General features: G+C 39.1%; 1 protein-coding gene across 1 annotated transcript; it reads left to right on the plus strand.

The window, feature by feature from the left end:
- The first annotated feature begins 2,554 nt into the window (after positions 1–2,554).
- Positions 2,555–15,685, plus strand: atad1a (ATPase family AAA domain containing 1a). The gene is made up of 10 exons (XM_008417600.3): positions 2,555–2,674; positions 3,079–3,279; positions 3,642–3,740; positions 3,863–3,983; positions 4,762–4,962; positions 5,518–5,624; positions 5,731–5,820; positions 6,757–6,807; positions 7,033–7,205; positions 12,776–15,685. The coding sequence occupies exons 2-10, from the start codon at positions 3,106–3,108 to the stop codon at positions 12,903–12,905; spliced, it is 1,146 nt and encodes a 381-aa protein (XP_008415822.1). The 5' UTR covers positions 2,555–2,674; positions 3,079–3,105; the 3' UTR covers positions 12,906–15,685.
- The last annotated feature ends 3,465 nt before the right edge of the window (positions 15,686–19,150 follow it).

The following is a 19,150-nucleotide window of genomic DNA, read 5'->3' on the forward strand; positions in this document are numbered from 1 at the left end:
AGGCTGAAATAAATAAATAAATAAATAAAAAAGACATTTTTCCCTAATGCATTGAAAATCTAGTACATTTTTCCTGTTCTGCTGTTCTTTCTCCACCGGGCTGCATTGGTAAAAAGTTACATGTGGTCATTGGTTCACAATCTGTGACAATTAACAATCCCTTTGTCCCCCCGTGTGATGAATTGCATATTAAAACGGGCCATTTGTTAGAGGCTTATCTTTCGGGCCGATGTTAGGAAAGGCTGAATTATTCATTATCAGACGGTGCTGGAAAGGAGTGGAAGACAAACAAAGATTACGTCTTCAGATATGCTATCTCACACCGGGGTGTATTTGCATGTAGCCCACCCCCAGGACATTCGTAAATGCTTGGTGTCTAATCACAGTGTTCTTAAGGGATCTACAGATGTTCCTGAGAGATATGTTCGGTCCAAAAGTGATAACGTCATGTTTCACAAAGACAAGTTGGAGGAGAACTTGTATGTATAAAAAAAAAAAAAAAAGAAAAAGAAAAAAAAACTTTTGGCACATTTTGGAAACAAAGCAAACCGTTTAAAGGGGTGTATAAATGTAAAGGTTTCACAATATTCTGGCAAAATCTTAAACCATCCTTCATTTATTTATAGATAAAGGCAAAATTACTCATACCCCCCCACCCCCCTCCTGCCCCCCTGATAGATTCAAAATACAAAAACGTTTTTATTCCATCAAGAATTTTGTTTCTGACGGAAAGTGAGTCAGGCATCTTGATATTTCACAGCTTGGTGTGCTGGGTGACACAGTCAGTTGTTGGCCTCAGTTGGTTTTGCTGTTCCTTTTTCTGTCTGGCCATGTGGTTAGAAAGGCGGGCAGCGAGAGTCGGGGTTATGATCCCTGCCTGTTATGATCAGTGAAAGAGACGGTTTGGACTTCCTGTTTCTTACTCTGCTCTTTGATTTTGCTCTTCATCAGTGCTGCCTTTTTTTCAAGCTCCTCTGAGCTCTGGGGCGGTTGGTCAGGAATTATTTGATCTTTATTCATGCAATGTGTAATTTCAGTAAAAATTACACACTGTTGCCATGGTTTCACATCAAAACAACTGTCCAAAAGTTTCAAAGAAAAAAAATGAAAGCAAGAATTGTTCCATCTGCACAACATCCAAAGCATAAGCGGGACAGTTCTCATAAAAGCAATGTGAAAGAAGTATTAGCTTTTAAAAATATGTATTTTATGTGTTTATGTGCAGTTATTAAAGTTATGACAAAGTGTTTTTATACCTTTCTCAATATTCAATGAATAAATCATTATTGTTATATTACAACATCTAAACCCTTCTTACAACTGTTAAGCAGCTTTTGAAACTTTTCATCCATTTGCAAAACTAGCAAATGGATGTTTGCAGACATGTCAGTCTTTGAAATTGTCCTGATCCGTGTTTTTGTGTATTTATTTTTAGGGTTTTCTGTGTTCAGTTTCCTTCCTCTGAGTCCTGTCTCTGCGTCTTCCCCGTTGATTGTTCCCAGGTGTGTCTTGTTCCCTTGATTACCCCGTGTGTATTTAAGTCCACCTGTTGTCTTTGTCTCTTGTCGGGTCCTTGTCTAACAGACGTCTACGTCGTCTCTGATAGTTAGTCTGCCGGCACAGTAGAACTGTGAAGTCCTGTGCCGGCATTAGCTCATGGTGTCAGTCTTTGTTTTGATTCAGTTGCTACCGGTGCTGAGCCTCTGTGTTTCCGCTCTGCCGTGCTGCCTGACATTTGGACTGTTGAGCATTTTCATTAAATTGTTTTCAACAACATCCTGGGTCTACCTGCGTCTCTCCTCACCACCAACCACCCCACACTATGACATAAATGTTGGTCTCCAGATCTACGAATTTGGTAGAAAAATACTCAAAGAATTGTGGCTGCAGATATTGCGGTGGCTGGTTCTACAAAATACCACTATAGGGGGAGTGAATACAAATGCAGGCCACACTTTTCAGATTTTATTCCTCAAAGAAGTAAAGTTAAATTACCATTATATGCATTTTTCCTTCTACTTTACAATCACATAAAAACACAAAATCCATAACAATTATGTCGTTTGGGCTTTATGTATGGATACATTTCATATGTAAAAAAAAAACAACATTACGTTAACTTCCTATTTTTTAGTTGGATTCAGTGGATAGTCAAGTACAGGTAGCTTCTATATATACCCTGTTTCTTAAAACAGCTGAATTTCTTAGTACTGAATTTTCTTATTTTGTCTTGAATGTGAAAGTTAAAATTTTTTAGGGCATTGTCTTTACTATAAGCCTTTTAATGCAACAACTGGACATAAAATAACTGTAATCCTATTAAAAGTCCAAAGAGAAAAGAGAAGTGATTAAAAATTCAGAGGTGGTCTTAACTTTTGCTCTGGTATGAGATAAAAACACTGTTGTAAAGCATTTTCTTTTCTAGATGATTCCAAGATTATTATTGTTTTATGAAATCATACATCTACTCTCCCTTTGTATTTCACCTCACCGCCGTGTTTATGAAAGTGCTGTCCGTGGTGCTGATTCGTGTGACCGTTCTTCGTGAAAGTGCTGCCATCCAGCGGTTCTCAAGGAAAGGTGCGTTCAGGAACAAAAGTGTTTGTTCCTACCCGAGCCACAAAAACGGTTGCGCCGTCAGTGAGGTTTGCTAACATTCCTCATTTCAGTTTTGGTAAGTCTATCTCTCTTTTTGTAGTCTTGACGAATAAACTAAATTATATGTAGAAGCATAAAATATTTTATTTTTTATAACTAGTTCCAGGGTTGAAACAATTCGCGGTGTTTAAGTAATACTTGGCGCAGCAGAAGCTTTTTCGTACCGACAGTTGCTAACCTACGAATGTCCTTCGCAGCATGAAGTTAATTGTAATCTGTCACAACTAGTAAAGTTTGTATTTGAAGTCTTTATTGTTAAACTGCTACGCTTAAATACATAATTCGCCATACAATACACCTGACGTAAGACGAGTTTAACGACCAAATCACGCTCTAATGATGCACAATCTAATCCAACTCTACTTATTTTTCTTCTGTTTCTGTGTCGATCTGCTGCTTTTTCGCCGGATCTTCTTCCAGCCAATGGACTGACATCAGCCAGCACCGATGCTGCTGAAGGATCTGCCCAGAGACGCCCTGTTGCGGCCCCTGTCCAGGAATGAAGTGATTGGCATGTTGGTGAGGCTGAGCATCTTTGGTGCTGCCACATACTACAGCATCAAATGGGTGGTGGAGGCGATGGACCCCACCTCTAAGCAGAAAAGCCAGGCCAAAAAACGGGTATGTCAGTCCTGTGGTGCCAGATGCACGAGATAAAGATGTGTAAAAAGCCTAAAGATGAGTACATTTATTTTGAAGCAGTCACTGTGATTTTTTAAAAAATTCAAATGTTAAATTTAGGTTCAGTTATGGTTAACAGTAAGGATATGATTTTCCACGTATTCACCCTTTCTTTCACTACAATCCCACAGAGTGTTTGTTTCTTGTTCAATCTTATTCCCATCTTCTCATCTCGTGCGTCTTTACCAGAGGTGCCAATAGCTACAATGGTGTGACTGTTTCGCTGTAACCTTGACAACGCACCATATACTCTCAACTCTGGATCCTGTTGTCTTCACCTGACTTGCATATTCTAACTCCAGGCAGAGGAGCTGATGAGGAGAATAGGCTTGGAGGGCATCACACTGACTGAGTATGAGATGAACATCGCATCCCTCTTAGTCGATCCCCAAACTATCAAGGTAAAGTTCTCCTTCTGTTTCTGTAGCGCAGGGATTATTGAAGCCATATATTTATTTAATCTTTAATCTTTCTGGATCATTGTGCTTTCCCTGACTCTACGGGGTTCTTTTTTTTTTTGCAGGTGTCTTGGAGAGATATAGCTGGTCTGGATGAGATCATTAATGAGCTGCAGGACACCGTTATACTACCATTTCAGAAAAGACACCTTTTACCCGACTCTAAACTCTTCCAACCTCCTAAAGGTAACCCAGAGTACATTTAAAATAATAATAAGTATATTCCAGGGTCACCACATGGCTCAGTGGTAGAGAAGGTGCAACATATGCAGAGGCTGCAGTCCTCAAAGCATTTGATTCCGGTTCGATTCCCATAGCCGGCGCTATTAGCTTTTCTCTCCACCCCTGTTTCTGTCCAGCTGTTAATGATTGAAGCCCACTACTGTCATAAAATCTCTTATTCTAATGCATATAACTTGCTATTATAAAACCAGATAGAATTAGTTTTATTATTGATTTCATCCTCAGTCTGCTTGTAAAGCATAGAGTCCAATCCCAAGTATTCTACACCTCAAACAACCATTTACTACGGAAAGATTTAAAGTAGTAGCCATCTTCTCAGCAAACTTTGTTAGTTTTTATCAAGTTAATAAGGATTTGAAAAGTGGAAAAGCTGCTTAAAACACTTTTCTTCATAAGGTAGAACAGTAGATGTTCAGCATTTACTTCAAGTATTTCTGGTCTCTCAGCTCAGACTAGACATGCGGTGACAAAAAAGAACATTCTCCGAGTTCTCTTAGACGTTCAAAATAATAATAACTAAGCTATTTGAATTCCTTTCATAATCCTTCTGACTGAGTCAGCTTAATGTCAAATGACCAGATTCATCCATGTGACGTTGTGACGACAATGCCTGAGGGAGGTGTGTGGAGTTATTTCACTGTGTGGCACAGCGAGCCACACTTCAGCTGATTTTTATTTATTTATTTTTTTCCCTCTCTGATTTATCCTTTGTTGTTTACAGGTGTTTTATTGTTTGGTCCTCCGGGATGTGGGAAGACCATGATTGCCAAGGCAACAGCCAAAGCCTCAGGCTGTAAGTTTATCAACCTGCAGGCCTCCACACTGACAGACATGTGGTACGGGGAGTCGCAGAAACTGACCGCCGCCGTCTTCTCGCTGGCCATCAAAATCCAGCCTTGTATTATCTTTATCGACGAGATCGGTGAGTTGTACGTCGCTTTGTTACGTTTAGATCAGTGAGATCATTAGCGGAGCTAAAGAAGAAAGTCAATTTCTTTTTCATTTTGCACTTCATGCTTTGTGTTTTGTAGCTGCAATGCAAAAACACATAATCTTACCAAATGTATTTGTCTAGTTTCTAGTGAAAATATTTTATTAGACTTGAAACAAGACAAAACTAATTTACAAGCAACTTTTCAGCAAGATGTATGGGCTTGTTTTAAGTAAATAATTCCTGTTATTGATGAAAAAGTACATGTTCCGCTGACAGATAATTTTTACTTATATACTGGGAAAAATGTCTTGTGATAATTAAAATAATATGGCAATGGAACAAGTAGTTTTTCATCAATATTAAGGAAGTATTTTCTCAAAACAAGCTCCTATATCCATCTTAAAAGTTACTCAAATTGTTTTAGCCTTATTTCAAGATATTTGGACTAGAAACTAGATGAAAAATACTTGGTAAGGTTTTATGCTTTTGCAGTGTACATTCACAATGAGTATTGCTGAATTTAATCTGCGTCTCGTCTTTTAGAGTCATTTCTAAGAAACCGTTCCAGTCTGGACCACGAGGCCACTGCCATGATGAAGGCCCAGTTCATGAGCCTGTGGGATGGGCTCGACACCTCTTTAACCACCCAGGTAAAGTCAGGCATCCTCAGTTTGCCGTGACAGGACTGGGTTAACACATCTTGTGTGTTAAATGCACAGTGTGTGAATGAGCAGCTGTGGTTCTGTGGGACTGCAGGTGATGGTGATGGGAGCCACCAACAGGCCGCAGGATGTAGATCCGGCGATTCTGCGAAGGATGCCTGCCACGTTTCATGTCGGCCTGCCGGTCAGTATACACATGCGCTTGGGGTGGGTACTTATTGTATCGTTTATTGATAATAATGAAAAAATTTTTGTTGTCACGATAAATTCTAATTATTAATGTTTACGACCCTGCAAAGCTGTCCTTGACATTTTTTTCCACTGTTCAATGAAAGGAAGAATAAATAAATACCACTATATATGAAAATACAGTTGTTGTGCACAATTTAGTGATAGAAATCACACTTCTTTATGTGACCGGTGTCCTAAAGTAACACATTACAATGCGGGAATGTCTTTTAAGAGTAGTATTTGTGTTTGTGTGGCTATAATTGATGTGATGATGATTGCTGTCAAGACGTTCTTTTAGTCAAATTGCGTGAATATTCTGCTAATACTATGATTATATTCTTGTAAATAAACAAAGTGTTCATGCAGCCAGACCCTAATACTCAGTCGTACAAGTCATGTAAGGGATGGTTGAAATAAAAGCCTTTTTTTTATATGTTTTCTGTCAGTTTGAGTTTCTGTTTAAGACAAGAACATGACAAAAAAAAAAAAAAACTCAGTTGAAATCAGAACTGGTATGGAAAAAAAGAATTTAGATTGTATCTTTAAGCCATATCGCCTATCCCTCATTTCTAATTTATTTACTAGTTAGGGACTTCTTTTAGGGGTATGAGAGTAAAGGGGACTGAATACTGCATCCATACTTTTCAGGGGTTTTTTTTTACTGTGGAGTAAAATGATCATTATGCTTCCATCTACCTTGTTCTGCCTTGTGTTTGCAATTCTAATCATAAACAATTTGAAGTTTTTTCTTATAACTTGACAAATACAGGAAAAGTTCAGGATGTTAAAATACTTTTGCTTGACAATGTATACAATGTATACTTTGATGATTTATTTGTTTAGTTCAATATTCTCAGTATAACCCAAAGCTAACATTGTGCTTTTGCAGAATGCAAAGCAGAGAGAAGACATCCTCCGGCTGATTTTAGCAGGAGAAAATGTGAGTTGTGATTTTTTATTTTATTTTTTTCAACATGCCAGTCTCTCCAGTCACTTTGTCACAGCTCTATTTTTTTTTCTAGTCACTCGATACAAATAAAAATAAATCACATCAGACTTTATAGCCTTCTGTTTTTTCACTGAGACACAAACATAGCCTCAGGACGGCCGCGTGACAAGCGGGATGTGATTTTCACAGCAGCGTTTGTCCTTCTGTCCCACGCAGCTGAGCAACGCCATAAATCTGAGGGAGATTGCCGAAAAGACCGACGGATACTCGGGCAGCGACCTCCGAGAGCTCTGCCGTGACGCCGCCATGTACCGGGTCAGGGATTTCGTCCGCAAGGAGCAGATCCGGCAGATTGCGCAGCAGCTGCAGAGCTACGAGGAGGAGGAAGGGTAGGTCTCACACCTGCACTTAACGTGTCATAACGATGCATACCAATGGTCATGTGAGTCATGTGTTGCAGTCATGTGATTCAGATTTTGTAAGAAAACATGCTTAAGGCTAACTGGTGTCTTCAAAGCGTGCTAAAAGCCGTGAAAGTAACAGTAGAGCTGAAAAGTACAAAAACGAGATTTCTCCGTATTTTGGCTCAGAAAAGAAGTACACCTGTTACAGGACTGGGTTAGTTTTCTTAATTTCAACCACTTGTAAAAAATAAATAAAAATAATAAGAAAATGTAATATGTAGATTAGCAGTCCAGCAGGAACAGCTAATTATCCTCTCCACTCTGTTAACGCCACTTTCATTCATGCTTCCTGCTGCTGACAGTTTGAATCTTCTTCCTCTTCCTCTTCTTCCCAGCTTCCTCTTTCAATTAGAGGAAGCTGAATTTCATGTCGATAAATTACAGCTGGCTAGTTTTTCTTTTGATTTGTTTGTCAACATTCAAAGCAATGTTTTCTACATTGCTTTGAAATGTAGAAAACATTTCAAAGCAAACTGCTGCAGTGCGGTGGAGATGTTAGAATATAGGAAGCCCCTCACACACCACAGTGAATGAAAAGGACAGACGGATCTGCTTCCTCGGCGCGTTGCTGTCATTTTTGTGCGGCCTGCAAAGCTGAAGATATTTATGACTTGAAATTTATGACATTTGAGTGAATGAGGAGTTGTAAAGTAGCAGGTGAAATGGGATGATTTATAAAAACTGATATAGCGAAGCTGTGCAATTGTTAGAATTTGTTTTTATTATTGGAGCATAACTGTAGCAAATCCACGCAAAAAATACAGCGACACCACAAGCATACCTGCAGTTATCTGGGTTTTAAAACCACTGGTCTGAAATAAATTAAAGTACAATGAGGGAGAAAATAGCTGGTTTATTTCAATAGATAGCTCATAATAGGGGTTTGCTGTATTATTTAATAATGATCAAGATTATGAAAAAAAAAACCCCAACAAATTATTACTTTTTTTTTAGGAAACCTTGTTGCTGGCACAAATATTGTTCCTGAAAACCATTTGCATTTGAAATAGATTTCTTCAAGACACTTAACTTAAAGACATGCGATTTATATCTCTCCACTGCAGAAGTTACTGAATGTACTGATACATATTTATGCTGTTGTGGAACAAACAAGTGGAGACGATAAACAAAGTAGCTTTTCAAATACTGCTGTTTTTTTATTGTTTCATTTTTATTTACCATCAATTTGAAATTTATCGTGACAATAAATCAAAATTCTTAAAAATAAGAAAATGTTCACGATAAATGATCAACGACACGATGCGATAAATTGTATTGTATGAAAATATGACACGATGAAATATGGATGAAATATTTTAACAAAGATCTAAAATTACGTTCAGGGGGGTCATCCTGCCTCAAGTGGAGGAGTTTAAGTATCTGGGGATCTTGTTCACGAATGAGGGAAGAAGGGAGCGGGAGATCGATAGGTGGATTGGGGCAGCGTCTGTCGTGAAGCGGGCGCTGTACCAGTCTGTAGTGGTGAAGAGAGAGCTGAGTCAAAAAGCAAAGCTCTCGATTTACCGGTCGATCTACGTTCCCACCCTCATCTATGGTCATGAGCTTTGGGTCATGACCGAAAGAACAAGATCACGGATACAAGCGGCCGAAATGGGATTCCTCCACAGGGTGGCTGGGCTCTCCCTTAGAGATAGGGTGAGAAGCTCGGTCATCCTGGAGGGACTCAGAGTAGAGCCGCTGCTCCTCCACGTTGAGAGGAGCCAGTTGAGGTGGCTTGGGCATCTGGTCAGGATGCCTCCTGGACGCCTCCCTGGTGAGGTGTTCCGGGCACGTCCCACCGGGAGGAGGCCTCGGGGAAGACCCAGGACACGCTGGAGGGACTATGTCTCTCGGCTGGCCTGGGAACACCTTGGGGTTTCCCCGGAGGAGCTGGAAGAAGTGGCTGGGGAGAGGGAAGTCTGGGCCTCCCTTCTGAAGCTGCTGCCCCCGCGACCCGACCCCGGATAAGCAGCAGAAAATGGACGGACGGACGGACGGACTTAAGAAAAAAATCGTTTTCACATTGCACAGTCAATTCCGATTTAATCAAATGTGAACGTTAAACGCCAACGCAAATGCTGTACAAGATTATGAAAGTGGCCAGTACTGTAATACACAACATGCTTTGTTTTTAATCAGTATTAATTGTAAGCTTTAACCCTTGTGTCTACAAATGTGGTCCAACCGACCCCACACACGTAAAACTTGTACCATTTGCCTCAGTCCTCGCACGCACAAGGGTTAAGTCACAGGATTAAAATATATTTATGCAAATTACAGATGCAGATTCTCTAAAAGATTTAGTGTTAAAAGCTGTGAAAACAAAAGCAACCAGTCTGTAGCGTTGTACTCCAGTGGAGGGCAGCCTGAGCTCTCGGCAGCAACACCGGCTTGTTGTTCAGCTGTTTCCAGTGAGGCAGACACTTACTACAAGTGCTTATTTAAAAACTGCTCCAAACCTTTCAGAACAGCACTTCTGTAATCACTATGTGAAACAGTTTTTACCACCTGGACAGAAAACACTCATATCAAGCCTGTCTTAACTACTTTTTGAAGTGATTCTCAATAGTGGAGGCCTACTAGTTCCTAAGTTGTTTTTTTTTTTGTTTGTTTGTTTTTTTTCACACCAAACCATGGCTTTAGATATGGTCTTAAACTTTCAATCAACTGATAACACTCTGTTTAAATTAAAAAAGGAGTTGAACGAAATTGAAATTGAAAAGACCATTCTATTGCTGCATTGCATTTACCTTTGTTTTCCCTCATGTTTAAGATCCTGATTGGGGAAGTAAGTATATAAGTTTGTAGTTCATAGAATATGAAGATCTAAAGTCAGGAAGGCTGAACGTTTTTAGTTACCTGCTCATTTAAAAGCAAAGTAAATGTAGTTGCCTTTTAGTACTTTATATTTCATAAACAAAGTTTATTTTTGTGGCTTTCTAGAAAAATATCTTTGTTTAATATTTAATGTGATTTAAAGTTATTGAACATAAGATTAATGAATAAATTATGCTGTTGGTTTTTGCTATATAAAATGGTCCTATGTCATTGTAGAAATAAAAGTTAGGTTGGTGTCTTAAAGTACTTTTTTATGTCTTATGATTTATTTTTTTGGCACTAGTGGAGTTTATTGACAGTTACCAGACAGGACTAATCAGAGTAGGTAGAGTAGGTTGCCATGGTTTCTGACTGGTTTCTGCTCGCATTGCCAGCTTCAGTCTAGTTCCATTGATGGCGTCTTCTTGTTTTATTATCTGCCACATTAGCTGCTTATTTCTTTACCACTGAATGGATGGGGTGCTGGTCATTTCACCTCTTCATACCTGTTGGAGTTCAATCAACAACAACCAAAAACGTTTTTTTAATCTCTTGTTAATAAGCCACCGTTCTTCATATGTTTTTGTCTCGTTGGGAATCAGGCCTGATGCAGACGGGACTAAAAAAGGAGCAAAAGATTAAGCTCTGATTTTTGTTTGGCTAAAATCTAAAATCCAAATCCAGCTGAAAGTGTATTCTTTGTTTGACAGATTTTCAAACTGATTAAAGATTGAGACTAGATGATATTAGCAGATCTCAGATCAGTGAACAGCAGAGGGAAAATGCTGAACACTCCCATCAGTGACAAAAACATTAACATCCTTGTTTAAGAGAGAATAAAATCAACCATGAGTTGGTAATGTTACCATCACTGTTGATCAAAAGACAACTTTGGTGTTTTTCTGCACTCTGTAAGTTTTTGTTTTTCATTAATATTTTTCATTAATGCTTCCATTAAAATGGTGACTTGACTGCCTACAAACAAAACATCAACATCACACAGTTCTGGAAATCATTAAGCCAAATGGGTCTGGTTGACTTTGCAAACGGCTTTTATAAGATCTTATTTGTGTAACTAATTTCTGCGCTGTTGCTAAGCAACCGCTGAAATCCCCTGATGAAGAAATGCATTATTGCTGAAGGAAAAAAAAACATTTTTTTCTTTTCAGAGCTCCATACATAGAGCGTTCCATTATGGCAGAAAGAAGCTTGTGGTGTCAAATGAGCATTCACAGAAAACGGCCCATGCTCTGCACACACAGGTCATTTCATGCTCAACGTATAATGAAGATGATGTATTCCTCATTACACACAGTGGTACCATAGACTTTCACATTTACAAGTTAGTTTTCTTTATTAACACAAATATTCACATTTATTAAACATGTAATTTTCTAGAGAACATGAAAGATGTAATTTAACAAAAACTAATAAGAATTTGTGTTTGCAGTTTGTGCAAAACCATGTTGGGGGAGACAGCATGGAAGAAAATGCTCAGTGTGGCAGAAAACTAACACCATACATAACCTTAACTCTCACCTCCATGACAAAACGCAGTGGTAGTTTTTTTAACAGTGAAACCTACAATAAATTGTACAACATCCATCCATCCATTTTCTGTACACCCTTGTCTGTTAGTGGGGTCGGGAGGGTTGCTGTCCTCTTGCCAGGTGACGTTCCAGGCGAGAGGCGGGTTGACCCTGGACAGGTCGCCAGTCTGTTGCAGGGCAACACAGAGACACACAGGACAAACAACCAGACACACTCACACCTAAGGACAATTTGGAGAGGCCAATTAATCTGACAGTCATGTTTTTGGACTGTGGGAGGAAACCAGAGTACCCGGAGAAAACCCACGCATGCACAGGGAGAACATGCAAACTCCATGCAGAAAGACCGGGAATCGAACCCAGAACCTTCTTGCTGCAAGGCAACAGCTCTAAATCTAATTAACTATTAACCGTGGCAAGACCTGAAAAATGTTCACAGACAGCACACAGCTGTGACTTTTAACTATTTTAAAAAGATTATGCAAAAACATTTTTTTAAAGTTTTAAGATATGTAAAGCTGGTAGATGCACATTTACTGAAAAAACAGAGGTTTTAACTGGAGAGAAAATGGAACAAATGCCACATTTTGGAAATTTTACTTTTTTATTTTGAAACTATGTAGTATGTTTATTTTTTAATCCACTGATATGAAAAGAATGATTAAGCTGATACCGCTATCCGATATTTACATGTATATATCTTCAACACCTTAAAAAAACACCTATGCCACGAACATTGCCGATAATCTCACAGTTCTTTGCTGCATTACCAAACAAATACCACATGACCACCCTCAACCCCACCCTGATCCCCTTTCCAGGAACACAAACGGCAACAAGACAAAAATAACCATCAGTTATTAGAACCTGCCTCGTTTGAGTGGAGAGAGTGATACCAGTATGTTTAGAAATGACCGATACCGATGTTAACGCCGATAAATCGTGCATCGCTGATGATTGTCTTTCAGTTCTGTTATGTGCTGGTTTGTGTGGCCTGCAAGTCCCTGTAAATCGCACAGAAGGTTGTTGTAATTTGTGACTTGCCATAAAAAACTGTTTATTATTAAAACTGTTGTTTGTTTTATTGTATGCAGAAGATCTCAGACCTTCATACTTTCTCCATTTCAGGCCCGTCGACGAGGATCGGTTACGGCCGGTGACGCAGCTGGACCTCCTCTTCGGCCTCGACAAGATGAAGGAGTCCAAGCAGGCCACAGCTGCTATCCTACCCGCCGTGGCAGAGGTTCCTCTGGACTGAGCACCGTTGTTAGGAAGACTCCACTCACCTTGTTGGTGGCTGCACGGTCCAGCTCTGCAAGCAGACCACTAGGAAGGTGCCTTTGGAAAGGCAAGAGACAAAAATCCAGTTTTTCGGCTTGGTAGAATCCTGCAGGCCATTTTAATATTGAGCATACCCCTCATCTTCTCCACCCACCCGTACATGTGACCAGGTAGAATAAATGAGAACTGTGCAATACCGGCTGCTAGCTTAATGCATGAGAGAACTGTCGATGTCCATTTGTTTAGGAGCGCTTATCAGTGATAATTAATATTCCATAGAAGGTCAAATGCCATTAAATGTTCCGAGAGTTTATCTGAAAAGGAGAAGTTGATAAAACACGCGACCTTTAGGCACAGTGGCCTTTTGAATCAGCCTTACTTTTTCTAAATTGTCAGATTGAGCGCAAAAGCACCTTGAAAAAAAAAAATGAATCGAGGAAATATTTCTCAGTTCTAGTGTTTAGAGATTAGATCCAAAATTGGCTCAGTTTCCAATTACTAGCCCTTTATCTCACCAAATTGGATGGAAAGTGTAGTGACTGAATGTTTTTAAAGATAATCTTAACATTTAGTTTGATCCATATTTTCTGTTTGTGGAATACATACGTTTTTTTTTTTATTGTTTAAAGAATTACTTCTTTGTTTTTATATGATAAATCCATACATGTAGAGTCAAATTTGAGAACCAGCATGTGGGTCGTACAACTTGTGCTCCTGAGGAGTTTTATTCTAAATAAATACGTCGGATATTCATTTTTGGTCGGACGTCGGCCACAACAAAAGGATCTAACAGTTCGGCTTCATAGCTGCCTTTGTGCAGTTGTTTAACTTGAAGTGAAAATAGAGCCAAATGCAGAATGGAAGATATTGTAGTTAAGTGAAAAGTGCGCTTGGATTTTATGAAAATTAGCAATGATGTGAACCACGGCAACATCTAAATATCTGAAGGCCTCAATTATTTACATTTAAGTACATGACTGTAAAAAGGCTTAATTTTACAATGATAAATAAAATATTTGATGAGAAGCTTCAGGGAAAAAAACATGAAAAGACACTGAAATGGAAACTGAAAGAGAGCCTCCTACTGTCACTTAGGTAACACTGCTGTACTTCAGACGAATATTGCGACACTCTGCAATGTGATGGAATTTATAGTCGTCTAATGGTTACTATTAAAAACCTTTGAAGGCTCAGTAGTTGCTTTTACTAGCGATGTCTTGTCACAGGCTCTTTAAAAAGGCAGTTAGCAAAACATGAGCTGCATGTCCGTTTAACAGCTGATGCTAAGTTGGCTACCTGAGCAGATAGCCTGACTAATTAATAACGTAACACATTTTCTGTACAAGACAATTCAATGTGCTTTACATAAAATTCAAAAAGCGTAAGAGTATAAAATCACACATATTTAAGCCATCATTGACAATTAAATTAGAAATAAAAAATGTAGATAAAGCTTTTTCAGCTGTCATATCCACAACTAAAATAAACCCACTGTTATTAGGCTGGATTTTAAAAAATTAGTCAGAGTCTAACCCAGCCTCACTTTTGTCCGATTTCAACAAAGTACCTCATGTCATTGAGATAATTTCCAATTAAGCAGCTAATATCAGCTGGTTATTCTTCCTGTGTTACTCTGTAAAGGACCTCATGGAAGAAAAAGGTCAATAGCAATAAGCATGTTTATTTGGAAACTACTAGTGCTTTTAAGGATCAGTTGTTGTTTTTTATTTGCTCGTGTTTATGCATCAAAAAAAAAATATATATAAAACATACATGGTATGGTAAAGAAAGTAGTAGTAGAACTAGAACAGTCAATATTTTAGCAGCAGCAGGAATCGTTGCTTTTCTCTTTTAAACTTTCAGACCAAGTTGTCAGATCATTAAATATTTGTTGTTTTTTAAGCCATTCATTTACATACATATTTATATATATATTTATATATATATATATTTTTTTTTATTATTATTATTTTTTTTTGCTTTCTGTCAGCTGAAGCCTTATCTTTGGCCATCTGGTCAGAGTGTGTGTAAAATGGATCTGCTGTGGGTGTCAAGCAGCTGTTTTCCTCTGGCGCCCACTGAGCAAGCTGAACCCGGTTCGTCATTCGCCCACGCGGTGGCGCTGTAGATTCACCATCCTGTCGCCCAGACAGCCGTTCCCGACCCACTCTTACTCTGAGCCGTGTAACTGCACAACGGGAAACAAATGAGATGCCGTGTTGTCGTTCCCTTATTGGTTTATCCAGTGATGTTGAGCCATCTGTTGCTCTTCATTAAATAACCTCAGGTGACAGTTAAAGGTCAGATGACGCCGTGTGAGCCGCCGCTGCTTGTGAAGCTTAAGTCAAATTTCTAAATGTTTTCTCTCAGTGCAATATCACCGACAAGGTCCTTGATCAGTTAGCACAGACGCTCCACATCCATCACACAGTGATCATGTGTTAAATATTGTATGTGTATGTATTTGATGTGACGTATTAAATATGTTCTGTAAATTATATCTATTAAATTCTGTTGGGGGCGTGGGGGGAGAATCATGCTAGTTTTGTCATTTCACAATGCAACTCGTGTAATAACTTCCAATGATCGCAGTGAAACCGTAGTGTTTGATTTTTAAAGAATTGTTGTGTGAAACCAACTTTTCGAGCGCATTTGAATTATTTATAGTGATTTATTTATGTTTTTTTCTCTTCTTAATACTATATAAGGTAAGACATAAATGTGTTTGAACTTAAATAAAGGCACTAAACTGTTTAATATTTAACCCTCCCGCGGTCTTAAGAGATGGGATCAATTAGACCACTCAAGTTTTTTTACTTTGTGCGCGGTCCAGCGGGGTCGCGCTGACCCTCTATGCGCTTTTGCAAGGTTTTTTTTTCTGTGTGTATGGTTTTGGGAACTGACGGTCTGATGGAACGACCTCCAACCCAATTCCCTGCTGTCCGACAGTGACATTTGCCACGCTCCTCCTGAGGGTTAAAGCTGCATCTCAGAAAAAAAGTTTTAATATTTTGTGTCACTCATTTTAGAAAGAAAATCTCACATTCATCTCACATGGCGTTAAATATTCCAACACTTTCTTGCAATTTTAATGATAATGGCTTAAAAAAACAATTTAGTGTCTCAGAAAATGCAAATAGTACATAGGATTCATTGCGTAGGATATTTTAAAGAGTAATGTACAGCCCTTCATAGTAATGTATGTGCTTTTCTTTGTATTCAAGACTTGGTTGGGACGCCTTGTGCATGTATTACTGCGTCAGTAAATGAAGGGACAGGAAGGAAGAGACGTAAGAAGCTGGTCAGAAGGGCCGGCTCAGTTTTGGACTATTCTCTGGACTCCTTTTAGGAGGTGGGCGAGAGGAAAACGGTAGCTAGGATAAAATCAATTATGGTGAACTCCTTTCACCCATAGTAGGATCCTTTAGCTGCTCCGTCAGCAGCAGACTGACACACTCACAGTGTAGGAAGGAGAGACACCGCAGGTCAGTCATACCAACTGCTGTCAGACTGCATAACACCTACAACCAGTAATGTAGCACCAATAACTTGCCTGCTGCTATATTTGCAGTCAAGTCAGGTTTATTCATGCAGCACATCTCAGCAACAAGGCAGATGAAACTGCTTTACATCATAAAAACATCAATTACAAAATAAGCAATAGACTACATTTTGTCAAATGGCATCATCAAACATGTTCATCTGTGTTTCATTTACTACTAATTAAAGGAAACTAAACAGGTGGGGTTTAAGCCTTGATTTAAAGGAACTCTGTGTTTCAGCTGTTTTGCAGTTTTCTGGATGTTTGTTCTACTTATCACCTCTACTAGCTCTCATCTATGTGACCTTCATTGCATAGCTTCTTAAGCCATTTCTCATGCATATTTTCACTTTGTGCAATATTTTTATACATTTACACATACATCTTACATTGCTGCTTATTGTGATTTTGTTTATGTCTGTTTTTTTCTACTGTAACATGGTTTTCCAAAATGCAGGATTAATAAAGTGGATCATTCAGTCAGTCATCTTCCTATTGACAATAGTGAGTTTGTTGACCAATCACGCACAGCTCTTGGGCAGCTTTTGATACCTTTGGCAGTGTCAGCAGATGCCAAGTCATGTTAGAAATCGAAACTAGCATCTCCAAAAAGTTTATTATCAGAACGAAATATGAATTGCCCAAACTTTCCCTGGAGTTGAGAAAATCCCAAACTATCACTCACTGTGGATTCTCAGTCTTGGTTTCTCAGTCTTGGATCTTGGTTTCCAAAGGAAAACCAAGATCTTTTCTCCAAAAAGAGACTTTTGACCACAGTCCGATCTCTAATTAAGGAGTGGCTTGACTCGAGGAATGGGACTTCTGTCAGCGATGGTTTGTGGCTCTTGATGCTCTGACTCCATCCTCACTCCACTCCTTGTGAAGCTCCTTCAAGTCCTTCACTTGATTTTGTTCAACACTCATATCGATGCTTGCAGATGCTACTTTTCCTGCCACACTTTTTCCTTCCATTCAACTTTCTATGAAATATTCTTGGATACAGAACTCTGAACAACCAGCTCAGGGTACTTTGTTTTGAGTTAGTTAGCTGATTAAGGCGTGATACCACGAGTTTCCATTATTTAACTTTTCCTCCAATATTCAAATTTTCTAAGATACTGAAAATTGGGTTTTCGTTATCTGTGAGCCATGAACATTGAATTTACTCTGTGTGTAATGAATCTGTATAATATATGAGTTTCCTTTTCTTTTCTTTTTACTTTGCCGCAACAGAACCAATCAGCTCAACATCATAGAATGCACCGTGACTTTTACCGTGTTATCAGACGATGCTTGATAACAATGTTAGACTATCTCTGAAATAATTCAAGCTGAAGCAGAACTGGGTCTGAACTGTGACGGTGACCCAAGAACGTAGCAGAACTTCTACCAAGGAGTGGCTGAGAAATGACGAATGGAAAGTTCTGGGTCAAGTCAAAGTCCAGGCCTTGATCTGTCTGATGTGCTGCAGTAGGTTGTCTTTAAACAGGCGGTCCTCGTTTTGATGTCAGAGGTCGGATCCCGGACTTGCATCAGAACTGAACACAGCGGCAGACGTTACAGTTTTAGGCGTTTTTAGTATCTGCACATTTTTGGGGGACTTTTCAGTTTTATTCTGCCAATAACCGATGACAACCAATCACGGAGAAATTTACCAACTTTGATCTCTGCCAATAACTGATGCATCTCTAAACCTGCTGCAAAACAAAATGCTCAGAAGGCTAATATCAGTTAATCTGACATCACAACTTAAAATCAGTATCATCAATACAGTTTATATTCATCTGCATAATGCAGCCTATGGTAATCCCGGTGTGGCGCGGCCGCTTTAATCCCAGCATTAATTTTGCCTGCAAGTTTTTGTAACGAGAAAGGAATGCAGCTTGTGCTGCTTTCATTCAATTTTGGTGAGCAAAGGAAAGTTACATATTTTGGACTTTCAGGCTTCTTCTAAACTGTTTAGAAATTCTCCAGCTGCTGCCGTCGGTCCCATGAGGGAGACGCATTAGTAAGCCATAGTCGGCCCTGATCAGCTCCTTTTCCGCCATTCAGCGGCTGTTTGTTGCAGCTCAGTGAGTGCTTCTCGAAAAGCCGTGCATGCTCAATGAGTCCACTTCTCACTTGCTGACAGCCAGACTTAAATGTGAGCTTTCTGATAGATGTCTTGCTGTGCTCATCAGTATGATGTGAAGGCATTTTCCTGCAAGTTGAATGAGGGAAAACAATCTGGCCGGGTTTATAATGATTATCTCTGGTGAAAGTACCAATGATTGGGTTAATAACAGCTCATCCCGGGTTCAAGAGACTCCTGGCCACTTTCCAACATCAGGCTACAGTCTGTTGATGTCGGATCCGCTGGTTCTCTTTAGATGACATCATAACCAGGTCTAAATGTTGTAATCCTGTCATTCATATCAAGAGTTTTAAAAAGACATTTAGGGCTAACGAAAGGCTAAGAGATTGGAGGGATGATTGATTATCTCTAACAGACAAAACCATTGTTAAAAACCATTTTTTCCAATAAAAATTTTTTTTTATTGTTTTTAAATAACATTCTGAAATGTGCATTCGGTCCACAGGCCTACATGGAGGACCTGACCTTATTTCATTTCAGAATAGATCATAAATCTTTAAAAATGATCTCCAGAAATGCTGTCCACCCAATCTGACCGAGCTTGGGC

This window comes from Poecilia reticulata, chromosome 9 (genome assembly GCF_904066995.2).
Source record: "Poecilia reticulata chromosome 9, P_reticulata-male-v2, whole genome shotgun sequence".
Lineage (NCBI taxonomy): Eukaryota > Metazoa > Chordata > Actinopteri > Cyprinodontiformes > Poeciliidae > Poecilia > Poecilia reticulata.